At 34.6% G+C, this 21284-nt stretch overlaps 1 protein-coding gene across 5 annotated transcripts; it reads left to right on the top strand.

The window, feature by feature from the left end:
- Positions 1-4722: 4722 nt before the first annotated feature.
- On the top strand, positions 4723-20897 carry LOC126836902 (protein eyes shut). Of its 5 annotated transcripts, none has more exons than XM_050570619.1 (22): positions 4723-4757; positions 9066-9339; positions 10991-11139; positions 11240-11353; positions 11550-11666; positions 12020-12133; positions 12199-12367; positions 12463-13393; positions 13797-14006; positions 14070-14173; positions 14244-14454; positions 14613-14764; positions 14842-14978; positions 15272-15682; positions 15790-16033; positions 16362-16744; positions 17145-17333; positions 17932-18173; positions 18247-18388; positions 18607-18779; positions 19847-20084; positions 20454-20897. In XM_050570619.1, exons 2-22 carry the CDS (start codon positions 9149-9151, stop codon positions 20603-20605), a joined length of 4773 nt encoding a protein of 1590 aa, XP_050426576.1. In that variant the 5' UTR covers positions 4723-4757; positions 9066-9148; the 3' UTR covers positions 20606-20897. The 5 variants fall into 5 exon arrangements, with proteins under 5 accessions (XP_050426576.1, XP_050426579.1, XP_050426578.1 ...); XM_050570621.1 differs by lacking the exon at positions 4723-4757 and adding an exon at positions 4780-4796; XM_050570622.1 differs by lacking the exon at positions 20454-20897 and having other exon boundaries at positions 19851-19987.
- Positions 20898-21284: the final 387 nt, after the last annotated feature.

Below are 21284 nucleotides of genomic sequence, written 5' to 3'. Positions count from 1 at the left end.
TAAAATTAAAAACAAAAATTGCTTAACATTGACTTAAATCGTTTTTAGCTTCTAATTATTTTCTTTTAAAATACCCTTTTTCTGTATTTTGCATATAAGGTATAAGCTATTGATAAATAAAAAAACAAGACAAGTTAAAAAAAAAAAAATAATTACACCGTGGTGAATGTGAAATCTGATTTTATTTACTGATTAATAGGTACTGTATCAAATTTATAATTATTAAAATATATACTATATATTATAATATTTATAGGTATGTACAAATTATTTGTATGAAAAAAAACTATGAAGGCACTTAAGTAAATATAATTAAGTAAACATAATAAAATTCCAACTTACACACAATATTTACAAAAATAATAACCAAACACCCTGATGCGGTGTAGGTATACAATAAAATATTACAGTGCTAACTAGTAGACAAACAAATTGGTAAGTACAACATATTATTTTGAATAGTAATATTATCGCTTTATGCGTGTATATATAAATTCTAAAGATATAGAACGACAAATTGCATCACGCCTTCGCACTTCTGAAACAAAAAAACAAAAAAAACAATGAAAAATTTTACTTCTACTTTATATTTTGCCAAAGAACGAAAAATTGTTAAAATTAAGTATTCTAAAATCCCAAACAATTATTCAGTTTTTGAAAATACAGTAAAAATGTCATTAATTAAATATTTTTTAATTCACGTAGTTTTTAAAATAATTTAATACCTAATAAAAGTGTATTTAAATAAATTTTCTAACGCATAACAAACTCATCTCATTTGATTTCCAAAAATAAAGTTTAAAAAGTTATTCCAAATATTTATTTATTTAGAAGAATCAAGAAGGTTATAACCAATCAAATCCGACTATGAAAAAATTAAATTTTAACTATTTTAGATTTGGAAAAAAATCTGTTTTAAAAAAGTTGAATGAACAATTTTACTAATTTTGGAATTAATCAGTTATGGCTACCGCCAAAATTGATTTACCTTTTCTTTATAAAGAAATTAATTCATAATTTGTAGGATTTGTTTTGTTGTAATCAAAACCATGTCAAAAAAACGTTAGCTCGTATAAATAAGTAATATTTAAATTTTAAATTTATGAAATTACTCAATTAACCTACTATGATCAAATAAAAACTTTATCGAGATCAAATATTATTTCAAATACGTCTCAATAATAAATAAATAATAATTTTAAAACTAAAATTGACTAGGTCTGACTCCATAGCATGTTAAACAGTACTTGTAATAATAAGTAGGAAACCCATCGAGAGGAGTGCATTAGAAAGCGATAAATTAAAATGTTGGCAAAATTATTTTAGCGTTTTGAAAATATTTCCAACACTGTTTTTGTTCAGAGATTTTGACAAACGGCCAAAAAAATTTTAACATTTCCAAAAATGTTGTACAACAGTTTTGAAAATATTTTTAAAATGTTAAACATAGTTTTGCTATAACTTTTTGAAAACATTTCTTCTATTCGAGTAATATAGTGTGATTTTAGCTTACCTTAAGTGCGCGGCGAAGATGGTGGTCAGCCTTGTCGTGGCCGACGGTCAGGCTCGGACCGACTGCATGCGGTTGATTTGCTTTTGCAGCTTGACGTAGGTCATTTCGAGTTTTTGTTTTTTTTTGGCCATTTCGACCTCGTGCTCTTTTTTCTTGAGCCGGCTGTTCTTGGCCGCCTCGTTGTTCTTCTGCCGCTTAGCGTAGTAGTCCATGCTGCTGCTGCTGCTGCTGCCCGAAGAACCGCTAGACTTGTAAGAGTTCATTTTGTGAGTATTTTTTTTACAAAAAAAATTTCACTAAGTCGGTAAAAAAATCCGAAATAAATCAAACCGCCGAGATTTCCGAACACTGACTTGGGGTTAAGATAGATGGTGCTGCGTTGAAATCCACAGAGGATATGTGTCCGGTGGTGTGTCCACCTTGTGGTTATATAGACCGCATTATGGCGCTAATGAGACTTTAATGTCCGGTCGCCTGCACGGGCCACGGCAATACAGCGCCGGCCGGTCTACCTAAGTACAGATACAATAGAACTCGGTATTGAACATAATATTAATGACATTAAATGCACCCATGCTACCACAAGTGTATTATAGGTAAACGTGTCTTATTACTATTGATATTGCATAACGACCATCGTTACGATAGTAATGTCTTCAAAATCCTTCAATAGGTACAAAAAAAATAAATAATAACAAAATATATTGTACATTTGTACCCTGTGCAATATATTTTGCCATTCGGCGGAAGCCTTGTGTATGTTTTCCAAATGAAGCTATCTGTTGTATTGTTAAATGATCTATACTAAATTTAATTTCAAAGTACTTATACCTAATCGGTTTTATATACAATATTACTACCAACGTTGATAATTTTTAATTTTTCACGCAGTCTACTGGTAAAAAATAAATCATCGATTAGCTCTTCTTGTATTGGCACGAATATGAGAACTTCTGCAAACATGACCTCATTTGAGCCAACCCTTTGCTCACTGCCAATAAGGGTTGGGCGCGTAGCGGTCAATATTTACATTTTAATTTTAACTATTTAAATTTTTTTTAAATATTTCCCATTCGTGTAAAATAATGTATTGTACATTTTTGAAACCATATTCACCCAATTACCTATAATATAGTTAGGTATCCGTTTTATAACGAGCCTTTCCTGAAAATATAATGACTTTGTTTTTCCAAAGAATATTTTCCTGTAATGATGTGAATATAACGTTTCATGTTACTCTAATATTTATGTTATTTAGATTTATTGTGAGGTTTATTCTTATGACTTAATACTAAAATATTTAAACAATTTAAAATAAAAAAAAGCATTTTACGTTCTAAAACGTATATTGGTCAAATTAAATAACATTAAAACTTATAAATATACTTATCTAGGATATTATCTTAAAAAATTCGACAATTTTTTTAATCAAAATTGTATTTTATGTTTCGAATAATTTGTTTAAATTAAAAAAATAATATATTTTTGTAATAATTTATTTACAAACTAACGAAAAAGAATTTTAATTTTCAATCATATATTTATCCATAGACATATTATACAAACCTTAAGTATCGTTAAAAAACATTTTTTAATCAACTTTTTGTCAGTTTTTAAAAAAAGTTAATTTTGCTAAAAATTGCAAACAATCGTAAAATCGATATTTAATATTTTTAATTGAAACTTATTATTTGAAATATAAATGTGTTATTTAACTAAAATACATTTTTATTTGTCCATATTTGATCGGACACATACTTTTTTCGATATGGTTTTGATTACAAACATAAAAGTGCATAAGCGACCATATTTACAAAAGCTAATTAATTAATTACCAATTTTCAATACCGCCTATAATATTATTTACCTTCGGTATAAAATTAATTTGTATTTTAAATATATTTTTATTTATTGTTTCAAATATTGAATTATTTAAAATTGGTTATTATTCATACTTTTAAATAATATTTGTTTTGAATACATTTTTAATCGGCCGTTTCAACAACCTGTTATTCAAAAAGAAATGGGATGATTTTGTCATTAAAATTATTATTTATATTTGAATAATCAATTATTTAGACTTGAAATTACAAAGTGATTAAAATAATTTTTTATTTGTTTTTCAAATTCGTTCAAATAAAATTTGATTTAAGATTTGAGTTTTTATTCGGATAATGCTCAGGTTTGTCCACCATGAAGCCAAAAACAATGTCCACCCTACCGTAGTTTAAGTACTAAATTATTAATTTGCGAAATATTGCCAATACTTTATGGTTAAGAAATAAGTAGGTAAATTCGCTTGATTAAAAATTTATTTTGAGCTGTTCTTTTTTTAACGACCCTTTGTGAACGCATTGAAATTTTTTACTTTATTAATACATAGTGTGTCAAATTATAAAAAGTGTATAAAAATATATTTTGTTTCCAATATTGTTGTACCTATTATAACATTTTTTTTACATTTATTCCCACAGAACAAACACATTTTTACATTACCAAAATGTTGCCAGACATGCTTTAAACATGTTATACAGATATATTTTGGCACAAATTTTATTTGAAAAAGTTATTTGCAAAATATTGTTTACTTATGATATAAATAAATTGTTTAAACTATGTACAGGGTATGTTGTTTGAACTATTTACACGTTTAATATAAACAATTTAAATATATTTAAACGGGTATATCATTATTTTTATTAAAAATATGTGTTGTCTTATATATATTGTGTATAGGTGTTATGTATGATTTAAATTGATAAGAACTCGCTCCCCCAGCACAAGCTTTGCTTTTAGGGGATGCTGTAATATTGTAATTAATATTTTTGTATTTTATTGTTGCAGCAAAGTTATTGTTATTTAATGTTGTAAATCTGCGGCTTTGGTTCAAAAAAGGGTCAATCTATAAAAAAAGCTAACTCAAATCTTCCTAATCCTAACCAAGGATGTTTATAAGATGTTAGGTCCTATATATCTGTTACAGGCTCAAGCCAAGCCACAGAAATACATAAGTTTTCAAAACGTCTACAAAACAAAGTCGACGATGAGACTCTAACGTTGTAATACGTGTGGTGCGGTATGTTTTTTTTTTGTTGGTGATTTATAAATTATTATTATGTTGTTGTCGTCAAAGGTTTTTCGGTTGCTAAGCCGTTAATCGTTAAGTCGGGCGGCGGGTCCGAGTTGTCCTGCCAGTGTACTTAGCGCCGCGTTACGCGAGGGGCGAATTCTTCATCGACTTCAGGTAAGCACACACGAATAGTGCACACAATACAAACCACATGTAAGTAGTCATTAGTCGGGCAACACTTAACGACCGGCAATTTTATTACTTTTTTCTTTTTTTTTTACCATTGTACAAACCGCACGTCCCATAAAATATTGCAATACAATAATGTACACGTTAATGACATACACCCCAACAGTAATGGTTATAAGAACATATACCTATGCTGTACATATAACGGACGGTCAGCGTCCGCAGGAGGTAAAGGGTAATTTGAAGGTATTGTATAAAAAGGCTACCGACCAGGTCATGTTTTAATAGTGTCCAATTTTTTCATGTTATTTCTTTAAATTTTTTTCACGCACATTATCACCACACCGTTATGACACCTTTGACGTTTTAATTCAATATGACAATATACCATTAAAATATACATGTTATTGCACGAGTATTGTGACTTAATGACTATTTTATAGTAGCAGCAATAACCCTGGCAGTTGTGTGCCAAAGTGAATATAACTTTGGTTTTCGTTTAACGTTTAAATTTTGCGATGTCAAAACCTGTAAATGCTAGGTATGTTGTAGACAGTAATTAGATTAACTCGAGTCTGTTTATTTTGATATACCAAGATTTAATAGTGTTAGCACTTAGAAGGGCATATTAAATAAAATATGTGAATTTAGACTTGCGTGTAAAGGGCGATTGGTGAACAGTTGGCCTAGTCGATATCTTGAAGAATATTAGACTTTTTTAATTATACTTGTACAGTACTTGGTTAGCCCAGTTTGTATGTATTTTTCAAAAAAACAACCCTATTTCTTATGTATTAAAATCATATGAACTTAAACGTTTTAAATAGTAACGGATAACATACAGAATGAAGGGTAGGGGATGAATGTAGGGGCGTGGGGTGTTGTATTTTTTATTTAACATGCGCTTTACTCGACTGCACTCAACCTCCCATTTAACATTTTAAACTTGAATAACTTTAAAAATAATTGTTCAAAACTGGTTGTCGATCAGTAAAAAATTGACAGTAAAATTATTCTTAATTTAAAAATTTAAGATAATATAGAAGTCACCGTTAAAAAAATTTATATTTTAACGGTGTTATATTTTTTTTAAATATTTCAAATTTAGCTCACTAACAATCTTAAAACAATAATTTAAAAAAAGTCTAATATCATTTGAGATATTGACTAGGTCATAATTTAACCAATCACTCTGTATACGAGGTGGGTTCAAAAAAATACCCAGACTAAATAACTACTAAACACTGTTAGGTAGTGTTATAACAAATACAGAGATAAAATAGAGATAATTTCTAGTTCTTCATTAAATAACCAAAATAATTATCACATACTAAAAAAATTATATACTTTCAAAATGTTTTTTTCAAATATTTTAATGATTTTTTGGCACAGCATTTACCGGTTTAAAAATTCGATTTAACTATAAATGATTAAATAAAATATTTTGTTAAAGTATACAATATTTGAAATATAAAATTTCATGCCTAAACATATTTTGACAAACGCATTTTGAAGACATTATAATTTTGTTGTTGTTTGAATGATAACGTAACTAGTAACTACCATAGTCATGATTTCCAAACTGTAATGGTATAAAAAATTATAATAAATTAGTTTACTCAAAAGGTATTTATTCCGAAAAAACAAATTATCAATAAACTTATAGAAATATGTACTTGAGAAAGTCCAAATATTTATATTATTAGGTTAAATATAAATAAAAGACATACAAATTGGACTATCACTATTTTTTTCTGAAAATTTGATTATAAGTGTTAGTTACAGGCAATCGTCTAAACACTAATAATTTTAGTGTCTAAAAATAAAAAATAAATTTTAAATCATATATTTGACGGAGTTTTTATTGAAATTAATATAATTTGTTAACTAATATAAATAATAAAAATAATATTGAATTTATATTATTTATTTATTGATTTTGAACAATAAATTATATTTTCAAAAATAAAATAATGTACCTGTCAGAAGTAATTAGTAAATGAAATAACTATTAAGTTCTAAACGTTTATAGTTTAAACGTGGACAATTATAGTCACATTAACAATAGGGTATAAATAATATTATTTAATAATTACAATATAGGTTTCCCATTAAATGCACAAAATAATGAAGTCTAAAAGATGTTAACGGTTTTTTCCTAAATGGGATCCTTTAAAAATAATTTTTAAAAAACGATTTACAATATTATATAAAAACCTTAAATTAGTTTTGATTGCTTATATAATTTCATCAGAAGTTTTATTCAGAAGTAATCTAAAGATTACTACATTATGACTTCATACCTGTAAAACGATTCAAAATGAGTGAAAAAAATAGTCAATTTATTTATTTCAATCCCTTTGTGTCCCTATTTGGGTGAAAAACAAAAGTATTGCATTTAAAAAAAGTATTAAAATCAAGTTATTTGTCATAGTTTTAAAATTAAATAAAACGTTTTGCACTTTCGTTATTTTAAAAAAGTTTATTTTTACGAAGGTTTTTTAAAAACTGAGTAAACGAAGATTTTGTAAAAACTTAAAAAGTAAGTTTGACCTGCTAAATCTGATTTTTACCATCGTTTTTGACATTATGATATAACACCAATGGAGAGAAAAAAAATGGAAAAATCGTTTGAGATCATATGTGCATTTATGATAAATTTCGTGAAAATGTTGAGTATTTTTTTTTCTTATTTGAAATTAATTTTCGATGAACTAATATAAAATAGTTTTATTAAAACTCGCCCTAAGACCCATATGAAAACCTATTCAACGATAATTCAAAGGCGTTGTATTTCAATACTTGTAAACATATGTTTGAGAATGTCATTTGCAAGTAAAATCTTTGCAAACTATATTATAATATGCGATTCATGTTTTAAGAAAACATCAAGATTTTCAACCAACATACTACTGATATACAAAACATATTTTCTCTGCCAAGCCATTTACCTGCTTAAATAAAATATAATATACATTTTATTGTGCTCCAAGTGTTAATGGTGGCACGGCCGCGGTCGACAGGTCTGTATTAGATCTTTTGTGTCCGATGGAAGTCATTAACGGAGAAAATCGATTTTTTCCCTACTTTTTTGGGCGACAATTGCATTAATAGTACATATTTTTACAAACGTCATTTTACACCGACATGGCTTTATTACAAGGGACAACCGCTTTAAGAGGTTCGACCCCGCCCGTCTTCAACAGGTACGCCCAGGTTAATTCGCATAATGCGCCCAGTCGGTCATTAAGTATTGGAATTTATGTTCCTCTTTTTGCCTATTATTTTCGGTACTATTATATAATATTTATACATCTATTATAACTCTACTTGTGTGTGTTTGCTTAACATATTACCCTCGTGCCCTGCAATTATAGGGCTAACAGCGACTTGCAATACTTCCACGCTGTCGCGTGATTTGGGCAATAATAACGGTGTAAAACACGAGCCTATACTATATAATAATCTACGTTCTATTTGCATGTCTGTTTGTGATTTTTTTTTTAATTTTATTATTAAAAAACATGCACCGGCGTTGTGCCTTTAACCCGTGCCAGGTACAACGACCTGTGTGGGGTGCACCTAATGTGCAGCGCTTTTAATGCGTGCGGGTATTCCAAAAATGTGTACTTGGGCTCGTGACACGGATTCCAAAAAGACACGCCGGAGCGGCGATGAGGGGGTAACATTTTTTATACACATAAAAAACTTTTGCGTTTTCACGTGAAACCCCGATTAAATAGGCAAATAGTCGGCTTTAAGTCGTTTCCTTTTAGTTTCAGAGTACTGTTTAGGAACAAATCTTTACCAACGATATTCTTATGTGGGTGGGAGAGAAGGGGATTTTTTCACGTGGCCTAAATGGTTTCCTGATGATGTGGCCTAGTGACCCAATCGAACCCGAACAATAATTGAATCGTTTATTTATGAAAGGTGTCAAATCGCAATTTTATTGAATTTTTTTTTTTTTTAATAAATATGTTCTATGTTTATAAATTGTTTGTTTACTTTTGAAAGGAGTCAAATTCGCATGATAGTTTATTTTATTATGGCGGTTCAAACATTTATTTAAAATGTAAAGTCAGAAAAAAGTCAATTAGCGTTTAAAGTTAAAGCGAGTAAGGAAGTGCGAGTGAGCGAGGCTAAAGAAGTATTAATTATCCGAAAGCTGTCATTTTTTTTTTAACTCTTAACAGTTTTTTTTTTTGTTTTTTAGTCATAGACATAAATTCTCAAAACCCCGTGTGCCCATTAAGATAATAATATATATTGTGTTGAAACCGACTTTTTCAGAGCCAGTAGAGTCGATGCTACTATGGCGGGTACGCGTTGAACACGGGTCTTCTGCTCTAAAAAAAGTGTCACAGCGATGCTAAATGCTCTCGAACAAATCCCACCAGTGGTCACTATGCAATGCTGCAGCTTTTGTGGCGGTAGCCTTTGCTGCCATCGCAACTGTATCGCCAGAAAAAACCAACTCTTCGGTTTTGACCGGACATGACTTTGGCGGTTTCGCGTGTGCGAGCAGCCCTTGCGTGTATGGCATATGCGTTGACCAAGCACACAAGTAAGTCGGTGGTGGGTTTTTTGTCAATTTATTATTCATTGAACACTACAAATAAAAAAGAAACCCCTACAAAATCTTACCATCGAACTCGGAGACAGTCAACCATATATAACCCGGCGCTGTCTTGGCCATACTGTCGATTGTTTGAGGGCATGTTTATGGGTAATCCACTGCTATAGTTTGATTTAAATAAATAATTCCGGTTCTGATTGGATCGACTGGCAAAACAAATTTAACATGACTTGTATACAAACATACAAAGGGACAACTAAAATTGTCCTCATAGTGTACTTATTTATTATTGATATTGTTACAAATAATATAGTGGCTAGTGGACTTAATGTATAAAAAAACTGTAATGCCAGCACGCACTGAGGTCGACGAGAGGTCATTGGTTAGGTCGCAAAAAAACACAAACTAAACCCACTTAACGTTTTGTTCTGCGAAGCTTCAATAATACGGTTATATATTTTATAATTTAGAGGCAGGACTATAACAATTTGAGTTAAAAAAAAATCATATTTAAGCTATATGAAAATTGTATTAATACTCATCTAAGAAATAATTTCTAGATATAATTGTATAAATTAAAAGTATTTTCTGAAAAAGTTGTTAACGAGTCAAAACTGTAAATAAAAATAATAAAAAAAACTACTAAAAACAATTATGGATTTTCTCGTTTGGTATTGTTTTCAATCCTTTTTTTAAAATTAAATATTTAGACAATTTTATACTAACATTGATTGAACTATACTGTAGTTTGTGTGAAACTAAATTTTTAAAGTCCTATTTCTAATTTATTTAATTATACTATTCTTTTTTTTTTAGTTTTTCGTATAAGTGCAACTTAATATAAGTAATACATTTGTTAAGTTAAATGATAATTTGGGTAAAAAAAATAACGATTTATCTTAAACATAAGTTAAAATTCTATACTTCTATGGCATATTTTTATTATTTGCATCGAAACGCTTGACTGTTATCCAATTACTTTCAATTTAATGACTGCTGTTTAAAATGCAATATTAACATAAATAAACCAATGTTATGTTTTCTATTTACAAACGGACTGTATAAATTAAAGTAAAAAGCTTTTCACTGCAAAAATAATTCGATACCCAAAAAATCAACTACTTAAATTAATTTTGTATCAATTTTGATACAACTTCTCATGTTGTAGAAATGACATTTAAAAACATTTTAGTTTTTACATAAAATATTTTATTTAAACGTTATTTTACATACATTTTTAAAACATTTCCTTGCTACTTGGGTAAGAATTATCAAGTCGATAACTAGTTTTGAATAATTACTCAATGAAAATACAAAAATTGGAACTTTCACAAAAAAGTTATTCTAGTGACATAAAAGTCTAATAAATATTAATTATTTTAGTTAAAATTTGTGTCTAAATTATAAATATTTGTTGAAAAAGATATTTAAGAATTAAAACTAAAAAAAAATTTGATTGAAACCTTTAAATTAGAATAGTTACCCTATATTTTTAATATACAATTTCAAACTATAATTTAAAATTGACTAGGTATATTATAACTTTGGTACGGCTCAACCGTCGAGAACGGTCATTGAGAGGATCATAGTTTTTATCGCATATTCTATTGATCAGGACGGGGTTTGAACATTTTTTCAGTTCATACACTTGCTATTGCATAGACGGTTACACCGGTGTTCGATGCCAGACCAACTGGGACGAGTGCTGGTCTTCGCCTTGCCAAAATGGAGGGACTTGTGTGGACGGTATTGCTGATTTTAATTGTTCTTGTCCGGAAGGCTATACAGGTACTGGAAACCCTTATATTAAGGCTTTCATTGTTTTTGTACATGGTGATAATCTTAAAATAACATTTTTTCCTCTCTCTCTACCCCCCCCCCCCTTAAGGGCACGACTGCGAATTTAACGTTGACGAGTGCCAGTCAAACCCGTGCCAGAACAACGGAACCTGTATAGACTATACTAATAGCTTCGTGTGCCAATGTCTCGCTGGATACGCCGGTAAGTAAACTATTAAAAGAATGTAATTTTTTTTTTTTTGAAAATTATGTCACTTGGAAGTAAATTGGGGTCATCGACCAAAATCGTCATACTTTATTACTTAAAAAAATGATTATATTCGAATAAAACATATCAAAATAAATATACCGTGCAATATTGTAATCTCTTACTTACATTTATTAAACCCGTTTTACAGGAACGACCTGTGAAGTGGATTTGGCAGTATGCAATTCTACCGGGGAAACGATATGCAAAAACGGCGGTGAATGTGTTGAGGGACCCGGCATGACTTTTTCCTGTATCTGTTCGCCGGGTAAGTTAATAACCCTTTTTTTTTAGATTATTTAATCTACGAAAATTTTGAGAGCTCATAAGTATAGTAAATAACGTAGTAGAGAAGTGCTTAAGGATAAAAATAGTAATGAAGGAGCGTATTAAGACAGAGTATATAATGTGCATTGGAAGTAATAATTTTGGAACTAAGAATGGAGATAGTATAAAATGGCTTTATTAGTCGAGATCACTGGAGGTTGATACTGCGCTATGGCAAAGACCAGGAAGTAGCCCTTGACTTGATCAATATAAATTCTAATATATATTTGGTAATAATTCATCTCTTACGGCACCAGCTAATATTAATATTTGTGACTTTATCATTCGTGTAAGGTTGGACGGGTCAAACGTGTGACAAAGAAGTCGACCAGTGCTCGTCTGGACCTTGTCAAAACGGCGGCGCTTGCGTGAACAAACAAACTTCTTACTATTGCGCATGTCTTTTCGGTAATTACACGAAACCTTAATTCAGTTTGCGATATTATATATGTGCAGTTTCTGCGTTTCTACAGGCTATACTGGCCGTGACTGTGACGTAGCCCTGCGCCTGTGCGACTCTCACCAGTGCCAAAACAACGCTCTGTGCTTGGTCGAAGAAGACGTGTCCGTCTGTTACTGCGTACCCGATTTTCACGGGAAACACTGTGAATACCAATACGACGAGTGCCAGTTGGCGAACAGGTCAGCAAACAATTAATTTTGCTAGTAAACAGTCCGTCACTGTCCACACAAACCATTGAGGGCCAGGCTAACTATTTTCCGTTATTCGCATCTAGGTGTCTAAACGGCGGTACATGCGTGGACGGAGTTGACGGTTACACGTGTTCGTGTCCCAAAGGCTTGTCGGGTAAGGACTGCGATTGCGCGGTCATCGACGATCACACCGTCAACTGTACTGGCTGGATAACGCCATACAACAGCACCGTCGAAGAGACTACTGCCGCCTTTAGCAGCACTCCAATACCAGAAAGTCGCTTCACTACTACTTGGACCGTTCCCAATTCAGAAACCGTTCCCACTTTCATCACCTCCACCTCGTGGGACGACGACTATTCTCATACAGGGTTCCGAATACTCTCGACAACCACAACTGTAGCATCTACCACATTCGGCGAACAGGATCTGGAATCGGTTACTCCTCTTTTCAACACCGAGATGCCACCGGATACCTTTAGGACTTACGATACGACCGCTGTCCATACGACTACAACCGAACTCACCACTGTCGAAGCCACGACCGCGTTTCCTTTGTCAAATTCGTTCAACGAACCGACCCAAGTTGCCGCCAACACTACCGAGGAAAATGCTCGTGGGTTCACCGCCACCACCGACACTTTTTCTACTACCACCAAAACTATCGCCACGACTTCTACCACTACCCCTCCCGAGACTACAGAGTTTTTCAGTATGTACATGACCACAACGACCAGTTCCAAACCACTTGTCGACTCCACAGCCACGACCGGTAGTCCGGATGGCGCCGGAAAGACAGTACCACCCACCCGGACTCCACTAGTGGCCACAGACTATCCTACTTACTCGCCGACCGAAAACGTGGCCATGCTCACCACATTTTACGACAATTTCGACTTTCATTTGAATTTCACCACCGATTTATCAGCCGCGACCGAGCGGGTCAAGACCGGTAGCAGCATCTGTGCCTTATGTATCAATGGTAAATGCGTGAAATCAAAAACGGGATTTCAGGTTAGTAAAGTCAATAGCTACACACGCATTGTCACTGGTTGACCAGTATCGCCAGTGGTTAAGAGAAAAAAACTTAAGATTTGCCACGAGCTAAGATAAAATTGAAATAGTTTTATAATTTTTTACTTTCCTAATTTATATCTATGCTAGAATGGTAAGATCAGGAAATCCTAGCTAGAATCCCTAGTATCATTCCTTATCTCTTTTGCCTTAATCACTCTCATCTTGATTCGTGGTCAGGACAATAGTTATGCTCTCTTTTGCACTCATTTAATGATTGTTTCCGTTTAAACTATATTGTGGTGTGACTGCGAGTTTAAATTTACTGTGATCGTCAATGATATGAACGCACCGAGTTTTGAACACTGCAACACTAATCCACGTTATTTACCATCGCATTCAGTGTAAATGCTCGTTCGGCTGGAAAGGAGAAATGTGCGACGAAAAGATCAATATCAAAGTGCCGGCGTTCACGGGAAAATCTTTCTTAAGTCACAGATTGTCCAACCGGTCAGGCACCCAAATAGCCATGGAGTTACGGACTCTGGCGCCAAACGGAATACTGTTTTTCGCACAAGTAACCACACACATGTACATGTGTCTCTACTTACAGGTAAGACACTTTGTTTGCTGTGTAGGTATGCTCCATTACTTAATATTTACTATTCGTTTCCAGGACGGACTTTTGAAATTCCAATTCTCCTGCGGAGTACAAACCATGTTGTTCAGCGAAACCAGGTACCGTGTGAACACGGGTCACCATCTTCTTCTGACGGCCACGTGAGAATTTTTAAATGCAGTTGTTCCATATAATGGTACAATTCCGATACCTCGTGTAATTATTCTTTAGGCTTGAGCACGCTATGTCACATTCCATGTCGGAACACTGTAAGGCGTCGCTGAGGGTAAACGACACGTTGGCCATGAGTGGAGAACAGGCGGCCGACACGACTTTATCCAAGAAAATCTCCAAGTTGTACCTTGGCGGACTGCCGCCGGATCAAAACGCCACCGAAATGCCAGTAGCGATTGGAATCACTGGTTGTATTACACACTTAAAGGTGAGTACTCAAACGGGTGGATACCTGTCTAAATTGTCTTCCTGCGTGTAGTACAGGTGTTGCACAAATTGTTTATGTCACTTTAAGGGCTCCGAGTCGTTAGAGACTTTCAAATTGCACCTAAACATCTGAGACTTAATAGTATCCTTGTGTTACAGATCGACGAAGTGGAGCATAACGTTTACGAGAACGCGATAGACGGCCTCGGAGTCATAGAGTGTGCTTCGCTGACATGTTTGTCGAGTCCGTGTCAGAGCTATGCCACGTGTGTCGAATTTGGAGACTCGTGGAACTGTCTATGTCCTTCAGGGTATGTGCGACTCCTGCAGAATTTGGGCTCTGTTTGATGCTATTTTATGAACTTTGTAATTTTTTTTTTTTTTTTAGATTCGTTGGCAAAAACTGTGAAAAGTCTGTGTGCGAAAACAACCCGTGCAAGTTCGGCGCCACTTGTGTGATTTATCCCGGCAGCGGTTTCATTTGTCTGTGCCCGTTGGGCAAGCACGGGATGTACTGCGAACACGGTTAGTGGCAATACTGATTTTATTTGCGAGTTCTAGCTTTGGTCTCTTAATCCGGATTCAAAATATTACCCTATTCATTCGCAGCCCGGAATATTGAGACAAACGTGCTCATATAAATTGTATAACAGTAACAGAAAGCTTTAAAGCTTTTATTGTATTTGGTAATGGGGGTTGCGTTTATCTACGAGGTAAGTTAGATTAGGTTACTGAACTAAGGAAGAGATAAATATTGATGAAGTGAATAAAATAGTTACGATAGGATGATTTACATTGATATTAAGATGTATTTACAGACCTCGAGATAGGCGACCCGTTTTTTCCGGGCAGCGTCAGCGGGCTGTCTTCGTACGCCGCCTATTCCATACCGGCCGAGATCCATCAGAGTTTCGAGTTGTCCCTGCACTTTGTGCCCAACTCGGTTGACCAAATAGCCCTGATGATGTACATCGGACACGACGCCTCCTCTGATCACGTCGCGTTGAGCTTCATAAAAGGATACATAGTGCTTACTTGGAACTTGGGCGCGGGCCCAAGAAGAATATTCACACCGAAGCCGATCGACTACACACCAAACAAAGCGCACGTGGTCAAGTTAGGCAGGAACGGCAAGACTGCGTGGCTGGCCGTTGACAATTTCGCCAACGTCACCGGACAGTCGGTGGGTCGTTTGACTCAGCTCAATACCAGCCCCGTCATTTATCTAGGTAAGGGTATTTAGTTAATTGACTTGGATAATATCCATGGAAAGATCCGAGATTATCTTGTATTTCTTCATCCTACCGAACTAACGTTGTCTCATTTCTGTTGTCAGGTGGTCACGAATCTCCGGGATTGACGGACCTTCCCCACGATTTGCCGTTACACACCGGATTCGTAGGGTGCATGAGTTCGGTGCAGTTGAAAGCCGGCCACGTGACAATGCCGTTAAGTCTGACCCATGCCTACACAGCCATCAACTCGGGCAGATCTGTGTCGCAGTGTTCGACCAACGAGTGCTACCGGAATGACATATGCCAACACAACGGAGCGTGCATCCAGCACGGTTCTTCTTTGGCGTAATACTTGTTGCAATCATTGCACGGACCTATTAGGTTATAGATTGCCCTAAGCGATACAATGTTAAGATATGACTCGAGTAACAGAGGAACGCGGATAATACTGAGATATCCTTCTGGGTTATATTGTTTAATAGCAATACCGAAGGATAAGAGCGCTGCAGTGTTTGTGGAACAGTTGTCTCAAACGCTATAGCGAATTTGACCCAATTACCCTAAAAATACCTCGTCCTCCTCCATTTTGAATGTAGAGTGCAGTCTATTTCTTAATCTGAACGTCCCGCGTGTTCAAACTTGACTATGCGACTAAAGCTAAATACATCCATAGGTGTGTCTGCGCCGACGGTTGGTTCGGTCCTGTTTGCGCTCATCGGTACAACGCTTGCGATTCCAACCGGCACGTCTGCGCTGAAGGATCGACATGTGTTCCCGTGGGATCAGCGTACGAATGCGACTGTCCCGTCGGCCGATCCGGCAAGAATTGCGAGCGCCAAGAGCGGCTGTCTGACGTCAGGTTCACGGGCAAACGTTCGTTTTTGTCAGTGCCGATGGAGGCCGAACCGAATGCACAACAATTCAGCATCGAGCTCGAGATCAAACCTACTATCGACGAAGGAATAGTGTTTTTCGTTGAGTACGATCGAGACCAGAAGAAGTTCTTGTGCTTGTCGCTGTACGGTGGCATACCGGAGCTAACCGTGTCCGTCCAGAGTATGTAATTTTATTGCCAAAAAAAAGAGGGACGCATATTGCTCTATAACCGCTATTGCTCAAGAGCTAGTTGACTTATTGAGTTCATAAAGTAATAATGTATAAATAGGCACGGAGAAAGCGGAAGGAAGGCTTGAGTCGCTCTCCTTCAGGGTTGTATTGACGTTTTTCCAAACTTTTTATTCTGGGAAATCGTCAAAACTATTTGTACAATTTTAATTTTACATATCAACAGATATTGTGTAGTGTACACTTTTTCAATTTTTTTTCCTAAAAAAGTACCTTCCGGCAAAGAATTCTGATCCATAAAATTGGCCACATGAAGTATTCGATATTACAAAATACGATTAACGATTACTTAGTCCTTAATACCTGCTGGTTCATTTGTTTTAACTTTTAGGCGAAGTTCAACGTGTCAACGACGTGGTTGTAGTGCGAAGCAGCAGAGTGTTGACGCTGTCTGAATGGCACAGCGTGAGGGTGGGTCGTTATCGTCGCAAGCTGTACTTGTGGGTGGACGGCATGATCAACTACGCGATAATGAGACCGTCCGAGGCCATAACGAATTTCGACAATTCCATATACTTCGGTAAGAGGTCTATTTAATTACTATAGCAGCAACTGTTCTCCATCTCGACTCAAGTGAGTGGGAAACATTAGGTCAGGGATCAAATCTCGAAGCTACAGGTTTCATAATAATTCCTACAGACAGATCAATCACCACCCTGCTGGCTTTTCATTTCCATGGCCATGAATATGTTATTGGGCTGACAACAGGAATTTTGTGTCGCCATTTCTTCGTTACACTTTCACTTTCACGTGATAAGAGATAAGAGAATAGTGATAAATGATAAGAGATTGGAGATAAGAGATAATACATTAGGTTTGTTCGTTTTGAAGAGAAAAAAAGTGTACACTAATTAGTGTAGTGTCTGGGTGAAGTGTAAAGGGTGTGATCAGGTGTGGTATTTCAAAACAAACGTTTTTGGTGTAGACCAATCAACCGATAATTTATTTCTATTGATAGAAGAATTGATTATAAAAATCAGTTGATAAGAAATATGATAACGGCAGCTTCTTATAGGCGCAATAACAGACTTATTCGTGATCCAATGTTTTTCCTTCAAGGGAAAAACTAAAGACTTAATTAAAATTTGAGTCCAACAGATCCGACGTTATGTTTACAGGAGGATTGCCGGACTTGTCCAGGTTACCCCGGGGGGCTACGGCCGGACTTCCGGTACCCTACGCCGGATGCATACGTCGACTGTCCATCGACTATGAGGTGATACCTTTGAATTCGTCGACAATCGCCGCCGGTAGGAACTTGGCCGACTGCGACGGCACTCCTTGCGGCGGAGACCTGTGCTATCACGGGGGGAACTGCTGGTTGGACATGGACATGAAGCCGCACTGTCACTGTCCAAGGGTGAGCACACAACGGCTGTCATTGCGTCGGTTTGCATAATATTCATCTTGCCGATATCGAATTGTATGTTAAGGAATTTACCGGCGACTCTTGCGGCAAACAAGTGTCTTGCAACGAATTCAAATGCCAAAACAATGGTCAATGCGTTCAGAACAGCAACGGGTCGTCGTCGTGCCAATGTGCTCCCGGATGGGACGGTCCATTTTGCACAAAAGGTAATGGGAACTCATAATAATTGTTTACACAATTCTGGCGAATCGAACAAGGCCTTTGATGAGCCTACTTCTGGTCAGAAAGTGTGGTAGAGGTACGACAAAAAAACAAAGCTACGTTAGACCGAAAGCCAGACAAAAACCGAATAACTTAACTTCTAACACTTTAAGCACTCCTCTCGCAGAAACTTGATTGACATTTTGTATACTATTTCGCTTAGAACTTCCCACTGGCCCGCCGCTGTTCAGAGGACACGGATACATGGTTCTCAGTAAACTGTCTTCGCTCACTAAACGAGAAGACAAAGACGAAGACGACACCACCGACGAGCAGTTTATGAGTTTGAAATTTTCGACCACCTACGAGGATGGACTGATCTTGTGGACGTCACGGGTAAAATGCTAATAATGTGTAATTAAGTCCAAGGCACTGATTACAAATGCACTTAAAAAAATACTATTCGAAACTCTGGGTTGGTAATCTAAAAAAATTTAAATAACGTTATTAAAAAAAAAAGTCCTCAATCGCTTTTTAAAATTAAACTAAACTAAGGTCGAAAAAATACTAAAAAATATTTACAAACTTTTGCAAATGATTTTGATTTTTTTTTTTTAATTACAAGTTTAAATGAAATAAATTTATCAACAATTAATAATTAACTAATATATATATATTTTTTAATAATACTAACGCCATAATATATTATGTATTTTTTTATTTAATTATTATATTCTAATATTATAAACAAATTTTCAAATCTCTTTTTTGGGAGGCAGGGAAAATCTATATCTATAACGCAGATGTTTCATTATTAATTTAATACTAATAGTTAGGGATCAAAATGCAGGAATATTTTTGGAAAAACCCGAGTTTTCCCCTTAAGTCTCGGAATAAAAGTAAAAATTGCAATTTTTATTTTAATAATACATTTCTGAAAAATAAATTTTTTTTGAACTGATTTAATAAATAGGAAGCTTTATTTTCGTATAAATAAGAACATAAATAATAATAACCAATTTGAATTTGTATTTTAATGATATACAAAACACGTTTGAAACTAATCGATTTTTATCAAATTGATCATAGATGATCTAATCGTATGTTAATGGTAATTGGGAAATAGGGAAAAAAAGCCTCATCGAATTTTACAGGAGAGTCACTTTGGTTAATAATATCTGACAACCAACTTAACATAATATATTGTTGTACTTACTATAAGTGCCACGTTTAAACATTTATTTAATAACTTTTATTTTACCAATAAACAGAAAATAGTACAAGACTAATACTGAACGATTTGTTAAATTACAATTTTTAGTAATATATATATATATATATATATATATACAGGGTGTAATGTTAAGTTCTACTCACTTCTACCGAGAGCTTCAAATGAGACATGATTGTAACGTGTAAAACATCAATGTTTGAACAAATTAAATGGGTTTTTTTTTTCTTAGGAAGAATGGTACATGGGCTTAGGCGTCATCGACGGGCTGTTGACGTTGACTTGGGGCCAAAAATACAAAAGACCCATTACGTTGACCGCACCTTTGGACAACATTACAAACGGCGAATGGCACATGGCCAGATTGAATGTTAGCAAGTCGGATTTGACCTTAGAGCTGGACGATTGGGTATCTGAATCGTGCCAACACGACGTCGACGTGGAGCTCAACGACAACATAATTTATTTGGGTAAGACTGGAAACGATTTGAATTTTTTCATTTTTTTTTTGTACAATGGCGGTCATAAAGACAAACCGACAATTATTGAAAAACAAAGGAATACAAGTATAAATTATACAGGTATACATAAAGTGGTTCAGGTCATCATAAAGTGGTTATACATGGTTAAAGTGGTATACATAAAGTGGTTCAGGTCATTATAAAGTGGTTATAAATGGTTAAAGTGGTATACATAAAGTGGTTCAGGTCATCATTATAAACGGTCATCTATGTGTGTTAGTAACACATTTGAGTTGAGAAGATTCTACCGAACCTCCTTTTGGTCGGTCGATTGGGATTTTTTTAATAATATGGTAACAAAACGAAAACATTTCACAGGTGGCGTTCCCGAAGATGTGTACTTATACAGACAAGATTTGTTCAAAGGCAATTTCCGAGGGTGCATCGATCAGCTGATCAGCCAGCAAGACGTCATAACCGATTTCAAACGTTACGAAAGCGTCAATGTAGATTTGTGCGACATCTGGTAAGATAAATCCGGTACGGACATCACACCGTTTGTCTTGTCCTGAACTAACGCTTTTCCAACAGTATATTGTTATACCGTGTACCGTAGTAAACAAGTTTTTAAACCCTAAAAATTGTATAAAAAAAAATGATTTTCCTATAACGTGCATTTATCGTGTATCCCAACGAACAGAGAGGTTGTTCAAAAAACGTTTTACTTGTATACATTTTGTATTTGTTCAGAATCATCCTAACAACGACACGGGGCAGGACTGGCGGTGAAAATACTGTAAAAAAAAACTTGTACTAGTTGTGTTATGAACAAAATAATATATTAAAAAGTTTTTTTGTCAATATAAGCGTCTTGAACTGTTCTTTTTTATATTTTTCTACTACCAAATAATAAATGACTATTTGTTAAATTTAGCACATTGAAAATCAGTAAATACTTGAAATTGAAGTCGATCTTCAAAGTAAATAAACGTGCTGGATTAATTTTGTGACAAATTTTGGATTCATCAAACATCCATCTCAGTTAGGTTTGCTTAAGCCAAATTAGCTCACATTATTTGCCACCAGAGCGGCCTCTAAGCTTTAGGGCCCACTTACTACTTGTATATTTACATTTATTTTATCCTTTTCAATTGTAATAATTCTTCGCTATGTCAGCGCGGTGGGCTAACTTTTGGGGAGGGGGGAATA

This window comes from Adelges cooleyi, unplaced genomic scaffold (assembly GCF_023614345.1).
Source record: "Adelges cooleyi isolate 19-005CV unplaced genomic scaffold, UGA_ACOO_1.1 ACOO_flye_CR_arks_rails_tigmint_CR_PRNA_247, whole genome shotgun sequence".
NCBI lineage: Eukaryota > Metazoa > Arthropoda > Insecta > Hemiptera > Adelgidae > Adelges > Adelges cooleyi.
The sequence above is the reverse complement of the archived record's forward strand: the minus strand, read 5'-3'. Positions and strand labels throughout refer to the sequence as shown.

Bases quoted from the DNA above. Each gene is read 5' to 3' on its own strand.
- LOC126836902 (XM_050570619.1), top strand. From the start codon at position 9,149: ATGCTCTCGAACAAATCCCACCAGTGGTCACTATGCAATGCTGCAGCT. The intron at 14,455-14,612 runs GTGAGTACTCAA...CTTGTGTTACAG, and splicing joins GTTGTATTACACACTTAAAG to ATCGACGAAGTGGAGCATAA. The intron at 20,085-20,453 runs GTAAGACTGGAA...AACATTTCACAG, and splicing joins CGACAACATAATTTATTTGG to GTGGCGTTCCCGAAGATGTG.